Source organism: Netta rufina (assembly GCF_964035555.1).
Source record: "Netta rufina genome assembly, chromosome: 4".
NCBI lineage: Eukaryota > Metazoa > Chordata > Aves > Anseriformes > Anatidae > Netta > Netta rufina.
In genome coordinates this window covers 34,510,471-34,529,127 of record NC_140127.1, presented here as the reverse complement: position 1 = coordinate 34,529,127, position 18,657 = coordinate 34,510,471, and the positions used below count along the sequence as shown (strand labels likewise).

The 18,657-nt window shown below is 40.2% G+C and overlaps 1 protein-coding gene across 1 annotated transcript; it reads left to right on the top strand.

The window, feature by feature from the left end:
• The first annotated feature begins 6,312 nt into the window (after positions 1 to 6,312).
• Positions 6,313 to 16,245, top strand: TMEM184C (transmembrane protein 184C). The gene is made up of 10 exons (XM_084285677.1): positions 6,313 to 6,549; positions 6,767 to 6,897; positions 6,993 to 7,029; positions 8,840 to 9,045; positions 9,850 to 9,924; positions 10,834 to 10,927; positions 12,469 to 12,581; positions 13,254 to 13,353; positions 13,833 to 14,004; positions 14,473 to 16,245. The coding sequence occupies exons 1-10, from the start codon at positions 6,433 to 6,435 to the stop codon at positions 14,763 to 14,765; spliced, it is 1,338 nt and encodes a 445-aa protein (XP_084141803.1). The 5' UTR covers positions 6,313 to 6,432; the 3' UTR covers positions 14,766 to 16,245.
• The last annotated feature ends 2,412 nt before the right edge of the window (positions 16,246 to 18,657 follow it).

The following is an 18,657-nucleotide window of genomic DNA, read 5'->3' as shown; positions in this document are numbered from 1 at the left end:
AAGTCTGTTAACTTCTCAACAAAAAGACATGCAATAGGTAAAGGAGAAAGGAGTTGCAGGTAATGCTGTTCTCTATAAATTTGTACACCTTGGTCAACTTCTCCAACTCCCCTGCTCAAGCAAGGCCACCTAGAGCTGGTTGCCCAAGATGGCTTTTGAGTCTCCAAGGAGGGAGGTTCCAAAACTTCTCTGGGCAGCCTGTTCCATTGCTCGGTCACCCTCACTGGAAAAAAAGGGCTTCCTTAACAAATCATACCAAACGGCCCTCTTTGTTATAGAAACATCACAATGAGTGTTGACTTTTCACCAAGAGGTATACTGAATTAGTTAAAACCTGAATGTCATGTGTTTGTTACTGGGAGTCAAATGTGATAAAATTTTGGAAAGGTTTCTCTGTCACAGAATTCAACAGGATGGAAGATCCTTCCTTTGAGAACCAACAGGCAAGAAGACTTCATAATCATCTTACTGAATTTCCAAACACATGGCATACATTCCTTCTATATTTTAACAAATCACAGGAATGATAGATGTGCCCTTCTGAGGAATTGTGTATGAGGATTATTTATACTCAATTATTTCATGTTCACCACTTCCTTTTACACAGCCCCTTCTTGTTACATTGCTTAATATATTTTGAGACATCATACATAAATGTATAAAACTCTGCCAGAACTTTGCTAGGCAAATACACGTCCACTCACTGCAACAGGAGCTTACGCTTTAAAATACAAAGCAGCCTAGTGATAGTAAGTAGCTCACAAGTCCTCAGGTAGCTAACAAAAAAAATCTAAGTAATCTTGAAAACAAAGAAGCCACATCTTAAAGTATCACCGAAACTGCTCTCTACAAATGCTTCTGGAGCTGAACGGCCATTCCCTTCAGTGATCATCCACAAAAGAAGCAACGAAGTAATCAGAATGTGATGGCAGCATTTCCCTAAGATCAATATCTTAGAACTAATGACAGCCTTGTGATAGAAGTGTGACAGAAAATTGAAAGAAAAAAGTCTAGTACTGGTAACACTCAAGAAAACATATTGAGTTTTAACTCTCATTAAGTTTTAATAAAATGACATAAAAATGCATTAGTAAGGTTGCTGGTGTGAGTAACCACCAGAGCAGAGTGTGAACTAATCAGCAGCGCTCTATCAGATGCACACCTCAAAAGGCTGACAGTAACGTTACCACAACACGCAATACAAGAGGGGAAATCAGTGATTTTGACTGTGGAAGAATTTGCGTTTAATCCTGCCCACCCCACAGAGAAATTCTAAGCAGCCAAGATGGACAGCCTAGTTATCACTGAGGGTCAACACTTGTATAATACAAAGTAAGAAAAATGAGGAAGCCTATGAAGCTAATGGCATATAAATAAAAATACAATTCATGAATAAAATATGCCACAGTTTTCCAACAGCAATTATAAAATAGTCTATTTTCTTTGCTATTTTAATTTAGTAAATTATTTATAGGTTTCCATATAGTAAGGAATAATCCCAGTTTATTATGTTTTGACATAACTCTTTTAAATAAATTTGAAATTCATGAGAGCAGAATGTACATAATGATTGACATCAACAGTCAATCAGTCAACACATCGGTCTTTCCAGTAGTGGAGAATGCTACTAGTACAGCTGTTACCTCCAAGTTCTGGAGGGTAGCTTTGTTGCTCTTTTCTCTGCTATTAGAAGCCTCAATATTTAGTGAAGATGAACCCTGTCAGCTCGGTTCTTAGTAGCATTTCACGCACATCCTCTTGCTGAAAACAAGGGGTTTTGTGTGTGTCCTGGAGACAGCACTGGTCCCAAACCATAGTGCTAGTTCACTGAAAACCCATACAACACCTGGAAAAGTGATCTTTTCTCTCACTGCACAATACTTTGAAAAATTATAAATTCATGTGTGAGGATATGAATTTATATAGCTTGTATTTCCTGTGTTGTTGAAACAAGACTGGGAGACAAGAATGTTTATAACTACCATCTCCCCATAATACTACATTTTGAGGGTCATATTATCAACTCACATTCACTTCTGTTACAAAATCATTTTGGTTATGAAGTTATTTCAGGTACGAAAAGGTATTTTGTAGAGACACAACATAAGAATAGAACCTCACAGACAAGAATAGTTCCTCTTTCTGATCAAAATATAAATGAATCTGAGACATGAAGTAGATTCCAAACAAAAAACTTCAATGGTGGGGATCACAGAAACTAACCTGTTCCAGTGCTTAAATACCCCAATTCCCCTTGCTGCAGTTTCAGCATGTTTGTGATATCTACATCAAAAATAATCGAATACAATTTTTATCTTTGTTTACAGATTTATCATGTTTCCTTTAAGCCTTCTCTAACCACAATTATTTTATTATTTCCTGGCAGAATTTGTATTTTAAGCTTCCGATCATGCTAGTTGCTTCCCAGTGCAACTGAGACACTTTTTTTTTTTTTTTGTCATGCGTATTTGAAAAAACCACAGACTTACTACAGTTAAGTAGAACAGAACGATTGTTTCCCCTCTCCCATGAAAGACATACCTATTTACATATTCTAGCAAAGTGCTGGCATTTTTCCAAGGTGATTGAGCACTACTTGCTCAGTTTTTTTGACCTGAATTAGTAGAAAACCTGGTTTCCCTCTACACTGTAAAAATATTATAAGGCCTCAGATTTCTGCTAAAAATATATATCTACTTCTGATATAGTTAGTACAAAAACTTTCTGAAAGTATGCAAAAGAATCTACTTGCAGAAATGCATTTCTTTAACATTTTTATTTTTTTTTTTAGGAATTATGTTTACTTACATAAAGCCACGCTGTAATTTTGTAACAGCTACCACTGGAGAGGGGTGCCCAAGTTAATAACCTTATTACATTTCTTGCATAGAATCAGACTAGCATACCAGTCCCCTGGGGCACCACATGAAATCTGACAGCAGGGCTGAAAATATTTATGAGGTTCTCTAGTCCAACATTCTTCTAATGTAATATTAATTAAAACCAACCCACAGTGACTGACCAGTGAGTATTCTTGTGATAGGAGTATATGTAAAGTGAGGCTCCTTTCCTTCTGGAGGATAAAGGTAAGCACTAGTTCAGCTGCTTCTCCTTTACCAGCCTTCAAAAAACATAAAGGAACGTATGTTGGAGTTTGCTAGAGAGGGAGGTCAGGCCAGCAAATACAATTTAACACAACTGTGTTAAATTTTGCTTTCTAAGAAATCTGATTATAAAGAAACCTGACTTGTTCTTGTAAAGAAGTCTACCTTGGAACCTGAGGCAAACACACAAAATACGAGTAAACAGAAAAAAGACCAGATAAACTGAAAACAATGATTTCAAGTCTGTTAAGTGTTGAACTGCATGAAGTTCAACAAGGCCAAGTGCCGGGTCCTGCACCTGGGGCGCAATAACCCCAAGCAGAGCTACAGGCTGGGAGAGGAATGGTTGGAGAGCTGCCAGGCAGAGAAGGACCTGGGAGTGATGGTGGATAGTCGGCTGAATATGAGCCAGCAGTGTGCTCAGGTGGCCAAGAAGGCCAACGGCATCCTGGCTTGTATCAGGAACGGTGTGGCCAGCAGGGCTAGGGAGGTGATCGTCCCCCTGTACTCAGCTCTGGTGAGGCCGCACCTCGAGTACTGTGTTCAGTTTTGGGCCCCTCGCTACAAGAAGGACATCGAGGTGCTTGAGCGGGTGCAGAGAAGGGCGACGAAGCTGGTGAGGGGCCTGGAGAACAAGTCCTACGAGGAGCGGCTGAGGGAGCTGGGCTTGTTCAGCCTGGAGAAGAGGAGGCTCAGGGGTGACCTTATCGCTCTTTTTAGGTACCTCAAGGGAGGCTGTAGCGAGGTGGGGGTTGGCCTGTTCTCCCACGTGCCTGGTGACAGGACGAGGGGGAATGGGCTTAAGTTGAGCCAGGGGAGTTTTAGGTTAGATGTTAGGAAGAACTTCTTCACTGAGAGGGTTGTGAGGCACTGGAACAGGCTGCCCAGGGAAGTGGTGGAGTCACCATCCCTGGAAGTCTTCAAAAGACGTTTAGATGTAGAGCTTAGGGATATAGTTTAGTGGAGGGCTGTTAGCGTTAGGTCAGAGGTTGGACTCGATGACCTTGAGGTCTCTTCCAACCTAGAAAATTCTGTGATTCTGTGATTCTGTGAAATTCTCCTCAAGGATTTTTTAGGTCAGTTAGTGCTGTAGAAACCCCAAAGTACCAAAAACAATTCAAGAACAAGGAACATCACTAAGAGAGCATCTCTTGGCTTGATATTCTTAGGGAAGTTAAAAACAAAACAACAAAACTAAACAACAGTGCTTTGCTTTCAGTGTACCAGTTACTGGAGAAACTTAAAAAAAAAAAAAATGTTTTGTAAACAATGTGCTTATTCATTAATGACATAAAATGTTTCCCGTCATTTTAGATATATTATTTACAGATAAGTTATTGTTGTTATTCCTAGTATTTCAGCATTTGTGTTGTCTGCTTTTCTGGAAACGCTGGAAATATTTGCTTTTATGTCTGTAACATGCTTAAGAGAAGTATTTATATTTAGGTACTTTTCATTATTCACTGTGACTGAGTTTGTAGCTTCTGATGGACATACTTCTTGTACCATCAAGAATTTGTTACGTACCAAGACCAAAGGTTTTGCAGAATAGACACCTGAGCACTAATTTGGTAATAAAATACAGAAATGTAGTATTTCAGCTCAAAACAATATGGGAAGAATTATTTAGTGGCAGTTATCAGTAAACAATACTCTGTTCACAAGTCTACCATAACCTTGAGCAAATTCTACTGAATTTTTATCTGTAATGCAAAGATGATCGTTCAGTTTCTTTAAACTGTTTTTCATCCTTAAACATTAAAACTAAATTTGCAGCTAATTCATTGACCAGTAGAAAAATTTAAAAATGGCAATTGAAATATCAGGCTTTTTACTTAATGTGGTCGTGGCTAACTAATTCAGATCATTCTTCTAAATTCTGCATAATGGAAGGAAAGGGAAGTAGTAAGCTAAGGGAAATGGATGATAACCAGTCGAAAAAGAAAGGACCACAGGATCCTGCCCTCACTTGTAGAGGAGCCTACCAGCTACTGAGGGTATCACTACTAATTTAGCTTGCTTTGCTCCTCCTAAGACAATTGGATGGGGAAGGAAAATTTAACAGCCCATTATCAGAGTCTCCATTTCTGGCTAAACCAACATAGTTTGGCCGTTGGCTTTGGGGACGAATTCAGCCACATCTTCATCTCCTTGGAGGAGATGAGGAGCTGTTGCTTCGGCAGCTTAGAACTGAAATGCCAAAGAACTGAATGCTTCTGGCTGAGCTGAGCTGAGACCTCAGCTGGGTGTCCTCATGAACTATTAGGTGCCACAGCTGTGGAGCATGGCAAGGGCAAAGAGAGGTCTTGGGAACAGGCCTCCAGCCCCACACTACTGGTTAGGCCGATTCTGGGAGCAGTCTGACAAGTTTTAAGGGTTTTGCCATTTCCTGAATAGGAATTTTCCTTTCAGGTTGCATCTATCCAATGGAAATACATTTCCAGTCACTTCCATGATACAGAATACTGTGAATATTTAAAGAACCACAGAGCTTCGCTGTTTCAATAAACATCTGGGGCATTGGTAAGTTAAGAGTGGAAAGCCTGGGCAAACAATTGCTGCAGAGATTTAAAAAAATATATTAAAAAAATCAGTGATTTACACAGAGAGACCCACGCCAGTGTTCCTCAGTACCTCATCCTCCACGTGGGTCCTTGCAGCTCACGCTCCTTACTCACACCTCAAGCATTTGAGAGTCTGCTTTGGGCTCCTGCTGAGGACTTAGAGCTGCCTTTCCCTGGGACGTTTGGTCCTCACACAGCTCAGCACCAAGCCCCGCGCCCTGTCAGCCCTCACGAGGCTCAAAGCTTCAAGCCTGAACGGCAAACGCTTGAAGCTCAGGGTGCATTTCGTGTCACTCGGGTGCGCTGCGGGGGCGTCGCCTCAGGACCCTCAGTGGCGGGAAGAGCGGGCTTAACGGAAATAACTGACGGGGATAACGGCACTAACGGTCCTCGCCGCGCGCGCCCGAGCGCACCTGCCACCGGCGCGCGCCTGAGGGCTGCGGGAGAGCCCATTGCTGCCGTCTGGGGGGGGAGGTGAGGGGGGGGGGTGTCGAAGGGGGGCGGGGAGTTGGTGGAAGCAACCATTCATCGGGGCCGGGCGGCCGTGACGGGCGTGGCGAGCAGCCAATGGGCGCCGGGCTGGGCGAGGAGGGGGCGAAGCCGGAAGCGGGGCGGGGCGGAAGTGTGGCGGCGGGGCGGGCAGGGCAGGAGCGGGCCGGGCAGGGCCGGGCTCTGTCGCGGCCGTGTCGCGATCGTGTCGCGCCCTGTCGCGGCGCCGCCCTGCCCCTGTCCCCCGTGGGCGCGGCAGATGAGGGCTGGCGGCCATGCCGTGCACCTGCGGCAACTGGCGGCGCTGGATCCGGCCGCTGGTGGTGCTGCTGTACATCGTGGGGCTGCTGGTGGTGGTGCCGCTCTGCGTCTGGGAGCTGCAGAAGCTGGAGGTGAGCGGCCGGCGGGGCCGGGGCGGGGAAAAAACACCTCAACCTGTACCAAATACACATCTTTAAACTCACCATTAACCACAAAAACCACATTTTGTTATTATTACGCTACCAACGCTTAAAAAAACCCAAACATTTTTCACGCTGTCCTACCAGTACTTCAAGCTCTTAACGAATGCCAAGACGTTAACATCCCGCTCTTCTCTTCCTCCTCAAGGTTGGCATCCACACCAAGGCATGGTTTATCGCCGGGATATTCCTCCTCATGACCATCCCCATATCTCTCTGGGGGATACTGCAGCACCTGGTCCACTACACGCAGCCTGAGCTGCAGAAACCGATAATAAGGTAGCATTTCATCGTTTGCCTCCACCGCAAGTGTTGGATTTGCTTCGGGTTAGAAGTACGTCTAGTAATTGAATGTTCTTTTGTTGTTGTGACAGGATTCTGTGGATGGTGCCGATATACAGTTTAGACAGTGTAAGTGTCCTCTTGCTGGAAACAGCCCCGTAAAACTGTTTGCTGCGGGAGTGAGGGAAAACGGTGTGACAGCAGAGACAATGCTGCATGGAGAGCCGCGGTCCTAGAAACTTCTCTTCACTGCTGTTTACAGAGCACATCAGAAGCGTAGTTCTAACGATACCACGTGCTTGTCGTGGATCTTGTGGGATTACTTTTGCAACCCCATCTTAACCCTCTCAGTTGCTGAATATCCCTTATGACCGATGTAGAAATGAGGATAAGTGCTTGCTTTTGGTCCTTCCACCTTCAGTAACAGCTGAACTGGAAACCTCTTGAACAGATACACTCAGTGCTCTTAGATGCGCTTAGTGCTTACATTCTTCCTTATTGCGTCAGGGGATGAAGGATAAGATCCCAGAAAAAATCCACTTCCCAATACTTCTATATGACGGGTTCTGCCATACCTGAGTGTGCCACCTGTGGCTCCATGCATAGAGATGACTTGAGTTAGAGTTAAGCAGCATACTAAATGTGTGGATTGTACAGGACGTGTGTTTACATGTTGTCATCACCTCCTGGCATTGCAAGTACTTACATTTCCCCCATAAAAGATAGGTTTTCAGGAACTCTTTTTTTTTTTTTTTTTTTTTTTTTTTTTTTTTTTTCAAAGAGTGGGATTTAGTGACTGGGGAAAAGGAGGGTAGAGGAGGCAACACTATTTGTCCCACATGGGGAATATCAACTACCTCAAACTGACATTTCAATTTCAAGCGCATAAATTTTCTTTGGAAGTAAAATGCCAGCTAATTACGTGAGCTCTAGCCAGGGCCCAAGGGCATTTCTGACAGGTATTTAAAGATTTCCCCAAACTCTGGGATCCTGTGGGTGTTGCTCCAAGTATGGTGTTCTCCTAGAGCACAGAATCTGAGCTGAACATAAAATTCTCTTCTCAGATTCAAACAGTTTGTGATGCAGCATCACGTGTTCCACAAAGACGTTGCCATCTCTAGTATTTCTGAACTGCAATGAGGATGCCAAGCATCTTCCTGAAGTTCTAATAAGAAGGTCTGAGAAGGCACAGCATTCACACCACTACAACCTAGGGAAGCACAGTAAACTCAAAATACCTGCCTCTGTTTGGGAGACAAAACACAAACCAATAAAGTGAAATAAACCACTTGCACAGGCTGCACTTAACAGTTCAAGAACAGAGTAATACTCGAATAAAAATAAAAAATTGAAAGCTCTGGCAGCTGATCCATAATTACAGTTTTGTCAGACAAAAACAAAAAGCAATTTTCTGCCTGAAATGCTTAGGTTGGAGGGATGACTGACTACCACTTGAAAGCTAATCAGCTGCTGTCTTCGTATATTTTGCAAACATTTATGCATTACATAGGAAATGAACTTTGTACCAAAGGACTACAAAGTTAGTTTTCACATCAATATTGACAGGAACATGCAGATTTCAGGAAACTGTTTCTTGTCTCCTCCTGATGGGAATAGGTCATGCATGGGGAACCATCTCCATAGTTAATTTTAAATTGAAGACTGCGTTGTGTTGGCAGAGATAGAGAGCACCTCTCGTGCAGTGCTTTAAGCCTGCTTCCATTTCAAGCAGCAGAGATGCAATCTGAAGTTCCACTTGTATTTTTACAATACGCTATTTTCTAGCTGTAGCATCACACTCTTATTAGACAAAAACTGCAATTTTGTTTTACTTGTTGACTCGTGAAGTGTGGCTGGCTGACCTAGGCAGGCAGTGTTGTCATTGGAATCGCTTTTGCCTTACTTGCACGTAACCTTTTGTGTACCTCTCTTCTTGCAGTGGATAGCTTTGAAATACCCCAACATTGCAATATATGTGGATACATGTCGAGAATGCTATGAAGCTTATGTCATCTATAATTTTATGGTTTTTCTTTCAAATTACCTAACCAACCGGTATCCAAACCTTGTATTAATAATAGAAGCGAAAGATCAGCAGAGACATCTGCCTCCCCTGTGCTGTTGTCCATCGTGGGCTATGGGAGAGTGAGTATATAATAGCACCTTACAATTCTAAGCTGTGTAATCAGATACAAACGTTTAAATATTTAGTAATATAACTGTTGTTGTTGTTGCTTGTCAGTGGTCTGCTTGTGGTTTGCACGCATTTCATTTATCAGTGATGAAATCCTACTGAAAGCAGCTGTGCACATGTTTTGATCTAGCTGTAAAACATGCTAGATATCACATGTAGTTACTAACATACATTGCTCTTCAACATCACCTGATGTGGGAGAACACTTTGATATTTTGAAAAATATTGGAAAAAAGTCTCTTGGAATTTGCTTCTTTTTCTGTCGTAGAATGTTTGCCACAAACCTCACGTCGACTCGGTGATGCCATATAACATACTGCTTTTACTTCCTCACCTGAGGGAGGAAAGAAAATCCATATGCCCATGAGCTGCTTGTTTCTGCATATTTACTCTGATGAGCAGCATAATAAGTTTTCCTTCTCTCTCAAGAGATTTTGATAAAGCTGCTTTAATGTTAAAGACAAACTATGAATGTAATTCCAAAACATCCATAAACCAAGTGGAAATTTCATTCTCTGTTCAGCCCAGACAGAATTTTTCCATGGCTAGAAGTGAATCACCAAGTATTTTCTTTTATGTATCCATAAAGGTCTGTTCCGTTGTGCTTATACGCACTGTAAACTGTAGCATCTGAAGTCTTAGAAGTAAGCTATGTTGATATTCCTGTGAAATAGTGAAACCCCTGAGAACAGGACATTTCCATAAGTGAATTGTCTTTAAATTCTTATACAATGAATTTTTTGTTTCTCTTGCAGAGTTTTATTATTTAGATGTAAACTGGGTGTTTTGCAGTACACTGTTGTCAGACCATTTACCACCATTATTGCTTTGTAAGTACGCTTATAAATAATTAACCTTGGTCTTCAGAATGTAATTTTGAGTTACACTGGAAACAATTTTCATGCCCTTTGCATTGAATCAATGCAGTTTGAAAGCAGCCTAGTTGTGCTACCTTCTAAATGGGTCCCGGCAATTTGCATCAGCCTTTGGTTTCTTTATGGCTTCTATTGCAAATGACTATTTGCAGAATTGAAATAATAAATAGTTAATGACTGCTGCTGAAAGAAGTGGGGGAAGATGTAAAGTACTGTTTATGTGGGAAAGATGTTTTAGAGCACCAATCTCTTAATTTTAGAGTCGTCTTTTCCTCCTACTTCTTCTGTGTTTTTAACAACTGCATGTTTTTAATGCCAAGTTTCACATAACTTTTAAAATTTTACTAAACTTTGCAGGTGATAAGCCTGTGTGCTGTTGTACATATCATATGATTTCTTGTTGTAAAGGAATAGCAGGCAGTTCTGCATGTTGATGTTTAAAGCTTACTTTCATAAACTTTGTATTGATGATCAGTGCTGTTAATTCTGTGGGCCTGTGAAAAAGTTGTTATTCACAAAGAATATCTGTGTAAATAAATATCCCATTCAGCAATGGGATATGTTAGCCCTGCACTTTCAATCTTCTTTTTTGGGCTAAAAATAATAATAATAAAAAAAAAAAAGATGTAAAAAAAGATGTACCTATATATATTATGATATTCAAACATTGTTTCTTCTGAGAAAAATACAATATAAACTTAATACACTGTTGGAAAGTGATTCTTGTGCAGACCCCATTGCTCATATGTTAGTACCAAAACAGATTTTGGATTCATTCTAACAGCTGATTGATGTGATGAAGGTTTAGCATTTCAAGAAAGTGTTAGTGTACTATGTTGTGATTAATTCTAAAAATTCTTTCAGAATTTGTGAGCTAGTGGACGTGTACGACGAAGGAAACTTCAGCTTCAACAATGCTTGGACTTACTTGGTTATACTAAACAACATGTCACAGCTAGTGAGTATCAGAAGTATCTCTTTTGCTCTTTTAAGTCATGTTAGTATTATGTAATTCTTCTTATGTGAACTCTTGAGAGTAACTGCATGAATGTCTGGTAACTCTTACATGTAGAATATTTCACACTAATTCTTGTTCTTCTTACCTGTTAAAAACTGTGTACAGAATGCTAGGACAACAGTCTAAAATTTTACTATTTTGACTTCTAAGCTCAATAAATCACTAGTGTCCCACCTCTCTACCCCAAACTACTTGATGAAGTTGTCAGACCCCACGCATGCTAGAGCTGCAGACCTTTCCCCTCTGCAGATGCCAAGACTCCACTCAACCTGCTAGCTGCCTCCCAGCACACATACAGAAAATCCATGTGGCTTTGTTAAAAATACTGTTAAAAAGCTTGTAGTAATAGCCTTGACAGAAAAAACAGAAGCCATGCACACAGTGCAGAGATGCTAGCCTAACGCCTAGTCTTTGAAGGAAAAAGACTGCATAATTATAAGGTTCTCTTGTCTCTCTAGCCAATATTGGATTTTAAGGAAAAGGGATACTCAGGAGTCTGTGGCAATTTAGCTTTTAATTTGAACTTACCCCTAAGAGACTTGGAGCATTTACGTTTTAGAGGGGGGAAGTTGTTCAGTGTGAAAGCCCCTGACTGCAGTAGCCAGAAGGCTGTTGGCTCAGCTGCCACGTGCTGGGGAAAGGGTAAGATGTCAGCCTGTAGGCCTGGAAATTTCATCTTGGAGGTCAGAGAGAGCATTTGGTGGCTGGCTGGGAGAGTGGAGGAATCATTTGCTGCTTCACCTAGAGCACGTTACATGTGAACTGCTGCAGCACCTCTGGCAACAGCAGCCGATACCATAACAGCATGACGTCCCATCTGATTAGGGTGTCCTCTGGCTGCCACAGCTGTGTTTGTTGGGTGACTGTTAGAGAATGAACTGTAACTGCTTTCTGCTGTGACAGCAGTCCCAGCAGCAGCACATGCTTCTCTGTGTCCAGGGTGACACGGTTGCTTAAAAAAAAAATGCAGTAATAGGCTAGAAGAATGTCCATGAAAAGGGGAGATCAATTACTTTTGTTTGGCTATACATTAGTTTGATTGCTTGCAGTTCAGATTGCTCAGTTTTGCAGTGAAAGTTGTATTCCTTTACTCTTTTCTCACAGAAACAACCTTTCAGGCATCCTTAACAGCAGCCTGAAAGAACACCCACTTTTTCTGCCATTTTCTGTAGGGTTGCACGTGGCACTGAAAAGATCTTATGGGAGCTTCCTATGCCTTGTTTTACTTTGTAGACAGATGAGCTTAGTCTTTGACAATTTGATACACTTCAGAAACATAATTTTAGGCAAAAAATAATAATTCTGCTTTAACACAGTGAGGACAAGGATTCAATAAGTCCAGAATTTCCTTTCTAAAATAGCTTCTTAAGCTTGCATTATACTGTGGTATTTTTGGAACTGAAGAGGTGCTGTGAAACATCTCAAAAGAAACAAGGATTTCAAAGATTTTAAAGCTTTTCTTCATTTCTTTTCCTTGTTAGTTTGCTATGTATTGTCTGGTGCTGTTTTATAAAGTACTACGTGAAGAACTGAACCCCATCCAACCTGTTGGCAAGTTCCTTTGTGTGAAGATGGTAGTTTTTGTGTCTTTCTGGTAAGTGAATTGTTTACTCATTACTTCTTGCTCTCATAGTGGGGTCACTGAAGAACAGAAAATGCTGGATTGGCATCACTGAGGTTAGAGGCTCCAGAATGTCTAGCCACAATATTGGTGAACTGCTGCAAGGGGAAAAGGATACCAGTATTTTGGACACAGCTGTCTCGTTCACTTGACATGAGTTCAGACTTGATGTTTTGTAAGGTGACTCTCAAGAACATAATTTATTTTAGAATCCTCACTTTCAGTTATTTCATTTTTTTTGGTAACTTTTCAGTTATTTTCTGTATATTTTTAAGCATTGCTCACACTTAGCTGCTAATGAGTGAATGCATTTGACTAGTTGACCGTCACTCTGTGGGCTGCTTTAATATCCTGATAGAGAAGTAATTTGTTCTAATAAAGACCTGAAACAACAAACTCTTCTTTAGCTGTCTTTTCTGTTGGTCTTTAGGACCATGGTTGAATGATGTTTTCCTTCAAGCCCATTTCACTTTGTTTTAATTCTTTTAAAGCCTAAATATAAAACTATCAAGTTTTTTTTATAAGATTTTTGCTACATACATACATACATATGTATACATACAAACATGCATTGTTTACCAGATTTGCTGGGTGGTTTGTTGGCACTGCTGTTACAACAATAATAACAATTAATAATCTTTGCAGGCAAGCTGTGCTTATTGCACTGCTGGTGAAAGTTGGTGTTATTTCTGAGAAACGCACCTGGGAGTGGCAAAGTGTGGAAGCTGTAGCTACAGGCCTACAGGTAGGAGCAGATTATTATTTCATAGGAGAAATTGCTTTATGTAGGCTGATGTAGCTGATTTCAAGCAAATGCTGTCATACCTTAGTGAATTATTTAAAAGTTGGACCAAGTTTCAGCTGGTCACCCAAGTAAGGTTTCTACTCACTACTTCCATATCCATGTGATGTGTGAGAGGAGTGCAGCCCAGTTAAATAGTTCTGTTGGATATCCTTGTGATTGTTCCTGAAAGGGCACATTATAAAGGTAGTTTTCCACTTTTCACAAGTCAGTCTGTCCAGCAAGGACTTGTTCCAGTACGTATGTAGTACGTGTGGCGCTCTGACATCTGCCAAAAACATCCCATCTCCAGTGAAAAAGTAGCTGATGTCAGCATCCCAATGCCATTGCTATCAGTCTTTAAATGGTAGAAGAAACTTGGGAGCTCTTTTTCTCTAGTTATGAATGATCAGTATTAATTAATACCTCTCTCCTTGTTGCAGGATTTTATCATTTGTGTTGAGATGTTCCTGGCTGCTATTGCACATCACTACAGTTTCTCCTATAAACCTTACGTTCAAGAAGCTGAAGAAGGGTCATGCTTTGACTCTTTCCTTGCAATGTGGGATATTTCTGATATAAGGGCAGATATATCAGAACAGGTTCGAAATGTTGGTGAGTAACAGACAGATTTGTATGATCTGTTAACAGTGTATGCATTTTTCCAGCTTCATTTTGTACTATTAGCCATCTCTATAGTACATTGAGAACATCCCATACAAAATTCATGGCAGCTGCATCCCTAAAGGAATTCATAGGGTATCTGGCACTTTGCTCTTCCCACTAATCCTGTGAGTTGAGTGTCTAGTTCCTAATTTTTCTTTTAAATATACACATCTCAGCATGAGTTTCAGATGTTTTAGGTAGAACAGAGGGGGATGACTTCCTTCCCTGCCCTCCCCCGCAATGGAAAGATGGAAAGACATCTTTTTATTGACTGAAGATAACAATGCTCATGTAAAACTCTTCTAAAACAAAGACTAATCTTCTAATTTAACGTGGCTATTTTAAAGTTTGTGTGTTTGAAGACCTTGATATATCACTGTAAGTGCTAAAATGCATTTTCATTTGGCATTATTCTAGGAAGGACGGTTCTGGGCCAGCCAAGAAAAATATTTTTTGCTGAGGATCATGAACAAAACGAGCATACAAGTTTACTGTCTTCATCGACTCAAGACCCTATTTCCGATGCTTCTTCAATGCCATCTTCACCCATGGGTCATTACCAGGGGTTTGGACACACTGTGACACCTCTCACAACACCGACGACGGTCCCTGCAGTTGACGGTATTTATAACAGTCCTGCTCTTCGAGACACTAAGGGGTCACCTGAACTAGAGCGCAACTTATTAGAGAAAGCTTCGGATAGAAGTTAGACTCGCCTTTTCTTTGAACGCGCCAACGAGTCTGTTGTGTACTTGCCCCACACCTTCTGTTAGCATATGCTATTGGCGATGGAAGCCGAGTAGCTTGGAACAGACACTGCACGGACAGGAAGAGGATATGGCTGTAACTGACATCTTAATTCTGAGTCTATAATGGATGTATCTGACTGCCCTGTGAATACAAAACATGCATACTGTAAAAATTTCTGAAGAAACCTAAGAATCAACTCTTTAAACGGTTAAATGTTTATATATCTGTTACACGGTATGGCAAAACTACACTGACTTCTCTTAATACAAAAGAAACTTGAAAAATACTGTGCTCTTCTAGACGTGAACTGTAAATACTACTACTGGGGGAAATGTTAATTTCAAGAATGTAATTTAAGGAGGTCAGCAGCAAAGACTCCTTACGTTGGTTTTGGTTGTCCTGTTAATGATAGGACAAGGCTGAACGGTGTGTGGATGACATGGTAACTTCTGTGCACATGCCATCTTCTTCCCTTTCCTGCATAGCTGAATAAAATTCCTTCATGAAGGTAATTACAGAGCATCTGTAAAGAATCCATAAAGAAAAAAAACAACAACATTCCCTATAGGTCTTACCACAAATTTCCATGCCCAGAACATACGGTTGGCATATCTCCTGTTCTTCTAGCTTGTAATTTGTTAGTCTTTTACATTCAGAATAAACAGCCAGGAAGATAGGTTTTGAATTAATAACTTACACTTGACTGCTTTTTTCCTATCCTTCTAAAATGGTTACTACCATAAAATATTTAGGTGGGGAGGGGAAAATAAAGAATGTCAAAAATTAAATCGAAAACAAAACTTACTTCTTTATTTTTGGCTGCAATAAATTCTTTAACACTTAAATTTTCTTAAGCTGTTAAAACTTAACATCGTAACGTGTCTGTAGTAATTTGTATTCATGAATTTGTGTCTGTGATTACTGTACTATGCTTCTAGTATAGCCTGTTCAAATGTAATAATTGATTTGTGTGCCCCCTCAGAAGAGACCTTTGTTAAGGTAAAATTAAGTAGCTAGTTAAATCTGGAGTTACTGGATCATTAAATTTCAGACCAAGGAAAAAAAAAAACTTTTATCAAAACGTTTTAACATTTTACAAACTGAGAAAATCAGTTTTTTTATCCCATTACTAGGTTTTTATTACTATTGCATGTTTGCTGTCTGACAGACGTAGAGCATTGCCATTAAGTGACATCTGATTTTTTTTCAGCATTGTTAGCGTTTACCAGATAAATGCTTAACTTCTGGCTGTCAGTGAACTCATCTTAAGTGCTTATTTTGCAGTACTAGTGTGATGTAAATACTGCGCCTTACTCACTAGGCTGCGCATTTTATAGTTGACTGTACTTGCTGTATCTGAAGCTAGTGGGAAAGTGCAAATCATACTTTTCGATTGCCAAGTCATTGCCTTTGTTGTAAATAAGCAATTAAAGATTTTATTTAAACTGTTCATTTTCTTTCAACTTGATTTACTGCTAGTACTTATGAGTGTGAATGACAAATTAAGACAACCCTCCTTTTTGCGGAGGAAGGGGATCTTGTATATAACTAGTACATGTGCGTGTAGTTTCACTATTTTAAGGTTTATATTGAAAAGAGAAGCCCTCTTTGGAGCTTAGCAGAATTACTTACATGTATTTGTGTGCGAATTCTAGGCCCCTTTATTGTCATAGATGTGTTCTAAGAAGTAATTAAAAAAACAACTTGTAAAAGCTTGCAAGGCCTGGGGGCTTCTTTGCTCACTATGGCTACTACTCTTAATTTCTTGCACATGCACAGGATTTCTACCAATGCTCATTTTTACCCAGCTAAAGAATGAGAACTGCTGGGAGTGCCTCGTAGAATCATTTCGGTTGGAAAAGACCTCTAACATCATCCAGTGCAACCATTAAGTAGCAATTATGCTCTAGCTTTTTAAAAAACAAACTGTATATATATATTTTTTTAATAGTTGAGGTTATATCTGTTAGGTATAAATAACCAGGTATGGTAACAAGGTAGGGATGTGGAGAGCAAAGCAACTAGTTGAGTGTCTTAGTGACTTTCCACAGCATTCCACTTGTTGTGAAAATTAAGATTGCCTAGCTTTCCAGAATTATGTTAAATTCAGCTATTCCATTTTAGGTGCACACTACTCCTGCATTTTAGGTGGAAGGAAAGTTAATTTATCAGCGCAATAGCTTTCAGGGTCATACCTTTCAATTAACAATTACTGTTGAATTTAAATAAAAAATAAAATCTGTGACACCTGTCTTGTCATCTGAAAACTTAACTACAAGAGGTTATGTTGTAACATGCTATCAAGTTCATGAACAAGGTCATTCATGAGTAGTCTTTGTTTTCATTAACAGTATTTGTCCCTCCCTTGTTTCAGAACATACCTGATCTGTTCTCAGCTCTCAAGGCAAGAGCAATTTTTTTTTTAAACACTTGGGTTATTTCGAACACTGTTTGAAAACATAGCATTATTTTAGCCCTGTACTTTCCGTAACTGATTAAGGGTAGAGCGTATCCTTAATTTTCTTCAATTTCACTTTCTCACTAATTAGTGGAAATCTAATAAATATATTAACTAATATTTAGTGGCCTTGCTTTCAGCGTTCTCTATAAAACCATACTCTGCTGCAATTACCCTGCAGCTACTAACTCTGGTCATCATTTCCAAGGTAATTGTGGCACTATGCTGCCCACAATTCAATACATGCTATTTAACCTTAATTGCCAGGCACTGCCGTTACTAAAAGGACCGTTGGTAGAAGTGCAAGACAGTAACTAAGACTTAATGGACATTTTCTTTTAATTAAATCTTCCTTCACTTATGTTTTGCTTTGGATTGTAACTCTTGGATAAAGAATAGTATTCAATTAACCTCATCTTCAAAAAACTTGATTTCACTATCACTTCTGTTTTCAAAGTGAGGTGGAGAGCTGTCTTCCACCCTTCCAGGAGGAGCTTTGTTACAGCAATGTCAGCTGCAGGCTGGAACAGCCACAGCTGCAGCAGAACCACTCAGTCCCCCCATTTGATAGCAACTAGCCTCCATTTCCCTAATGCAGGGTACATACTGATCACACATGCAAGGAGATTCTAGAAAAAATATTTATAGGTGTCTCCTCTTATACATGTACATGTAGGCTCTTGTTAAGAGATCACAGCACCCTCTCTTCTACATGGAAAGGACAGCAATTAACATCATAAAGAAGCTTAGCTACTTGCAGCTCTCCCTCTAAAAGTCCTTTCTATATCTATAGGGATAGAATCAATGCCTTTAAGTCCTCCATCTGAATAGAAGTTTAAGAGAAGGAACCCATTACCTGCAGTGTAGTGAAATGCAGTGCTGCAAGAGTAGTACACAAGTGCTGTGGTGACTGATGTAATAATTTCTATCAGCTTCTCAGAGATAAAAAGTTTAGGCCCATTATATTGCCAGAAATGAGTCTCTGGAGGACTCTAAATAACATTTACTATGTAACTTATTCTACATTACTCCATTATGACTTTTTACAATTGTTTATGTGTAACACTAAATTGTGATACTGCAGCTGGAACATACAACAGTCCATTCTACAAGGGTAGGATCTCAGTACACTCAAATAGGATGCTTTGACTGCTCAGAAGTAGAACCAAGGTCTCAGGAATCAAGGACTCTAGCTTCTGCAGGCACAGTTGTTTATTTCTGGTATATGCATCTCAGATGCTTTTTCTTACACTATAGATGATGTGGCAGTGATAGATGCCTGTCCACCTGCTACAGCTACTCTAATAGCTAACAATCAGGTTTTTTTTAAATGCAGCGTAGACAATTCCTTCCCTCAACACTTTGTAATTTATCCCTGCAGAGCAAGTTTCAGT

What these genes read in the sequence shown, in the direction of transcription:
- TMEM184C (XM_084285677.1), top strand. Translation starts at nt 6,433, where the DNA reads ATGCCGTGCACCTGCGGCAACTGGCGGCGCTGGATCCGGCCGCTGGTG. An exon ending in TTTACCACCATTATTGCTTT is followed by an intron (nt 9,925 to 10,833) that starts GTAAGTACGCTT and finishes AAATTCTTTCAG; the next exon opens with AATTTGTGAGCTAGTGGACG. An exon ending in CTGTAGCTACAGGCCTACAG is followed by an intron (nt 13,354 to 13,832) that starts GTAGGAGCAGAT and finishes TCCTTGTTGCAG; the next exon opens with GATTTTATCATTTGTGTTGA.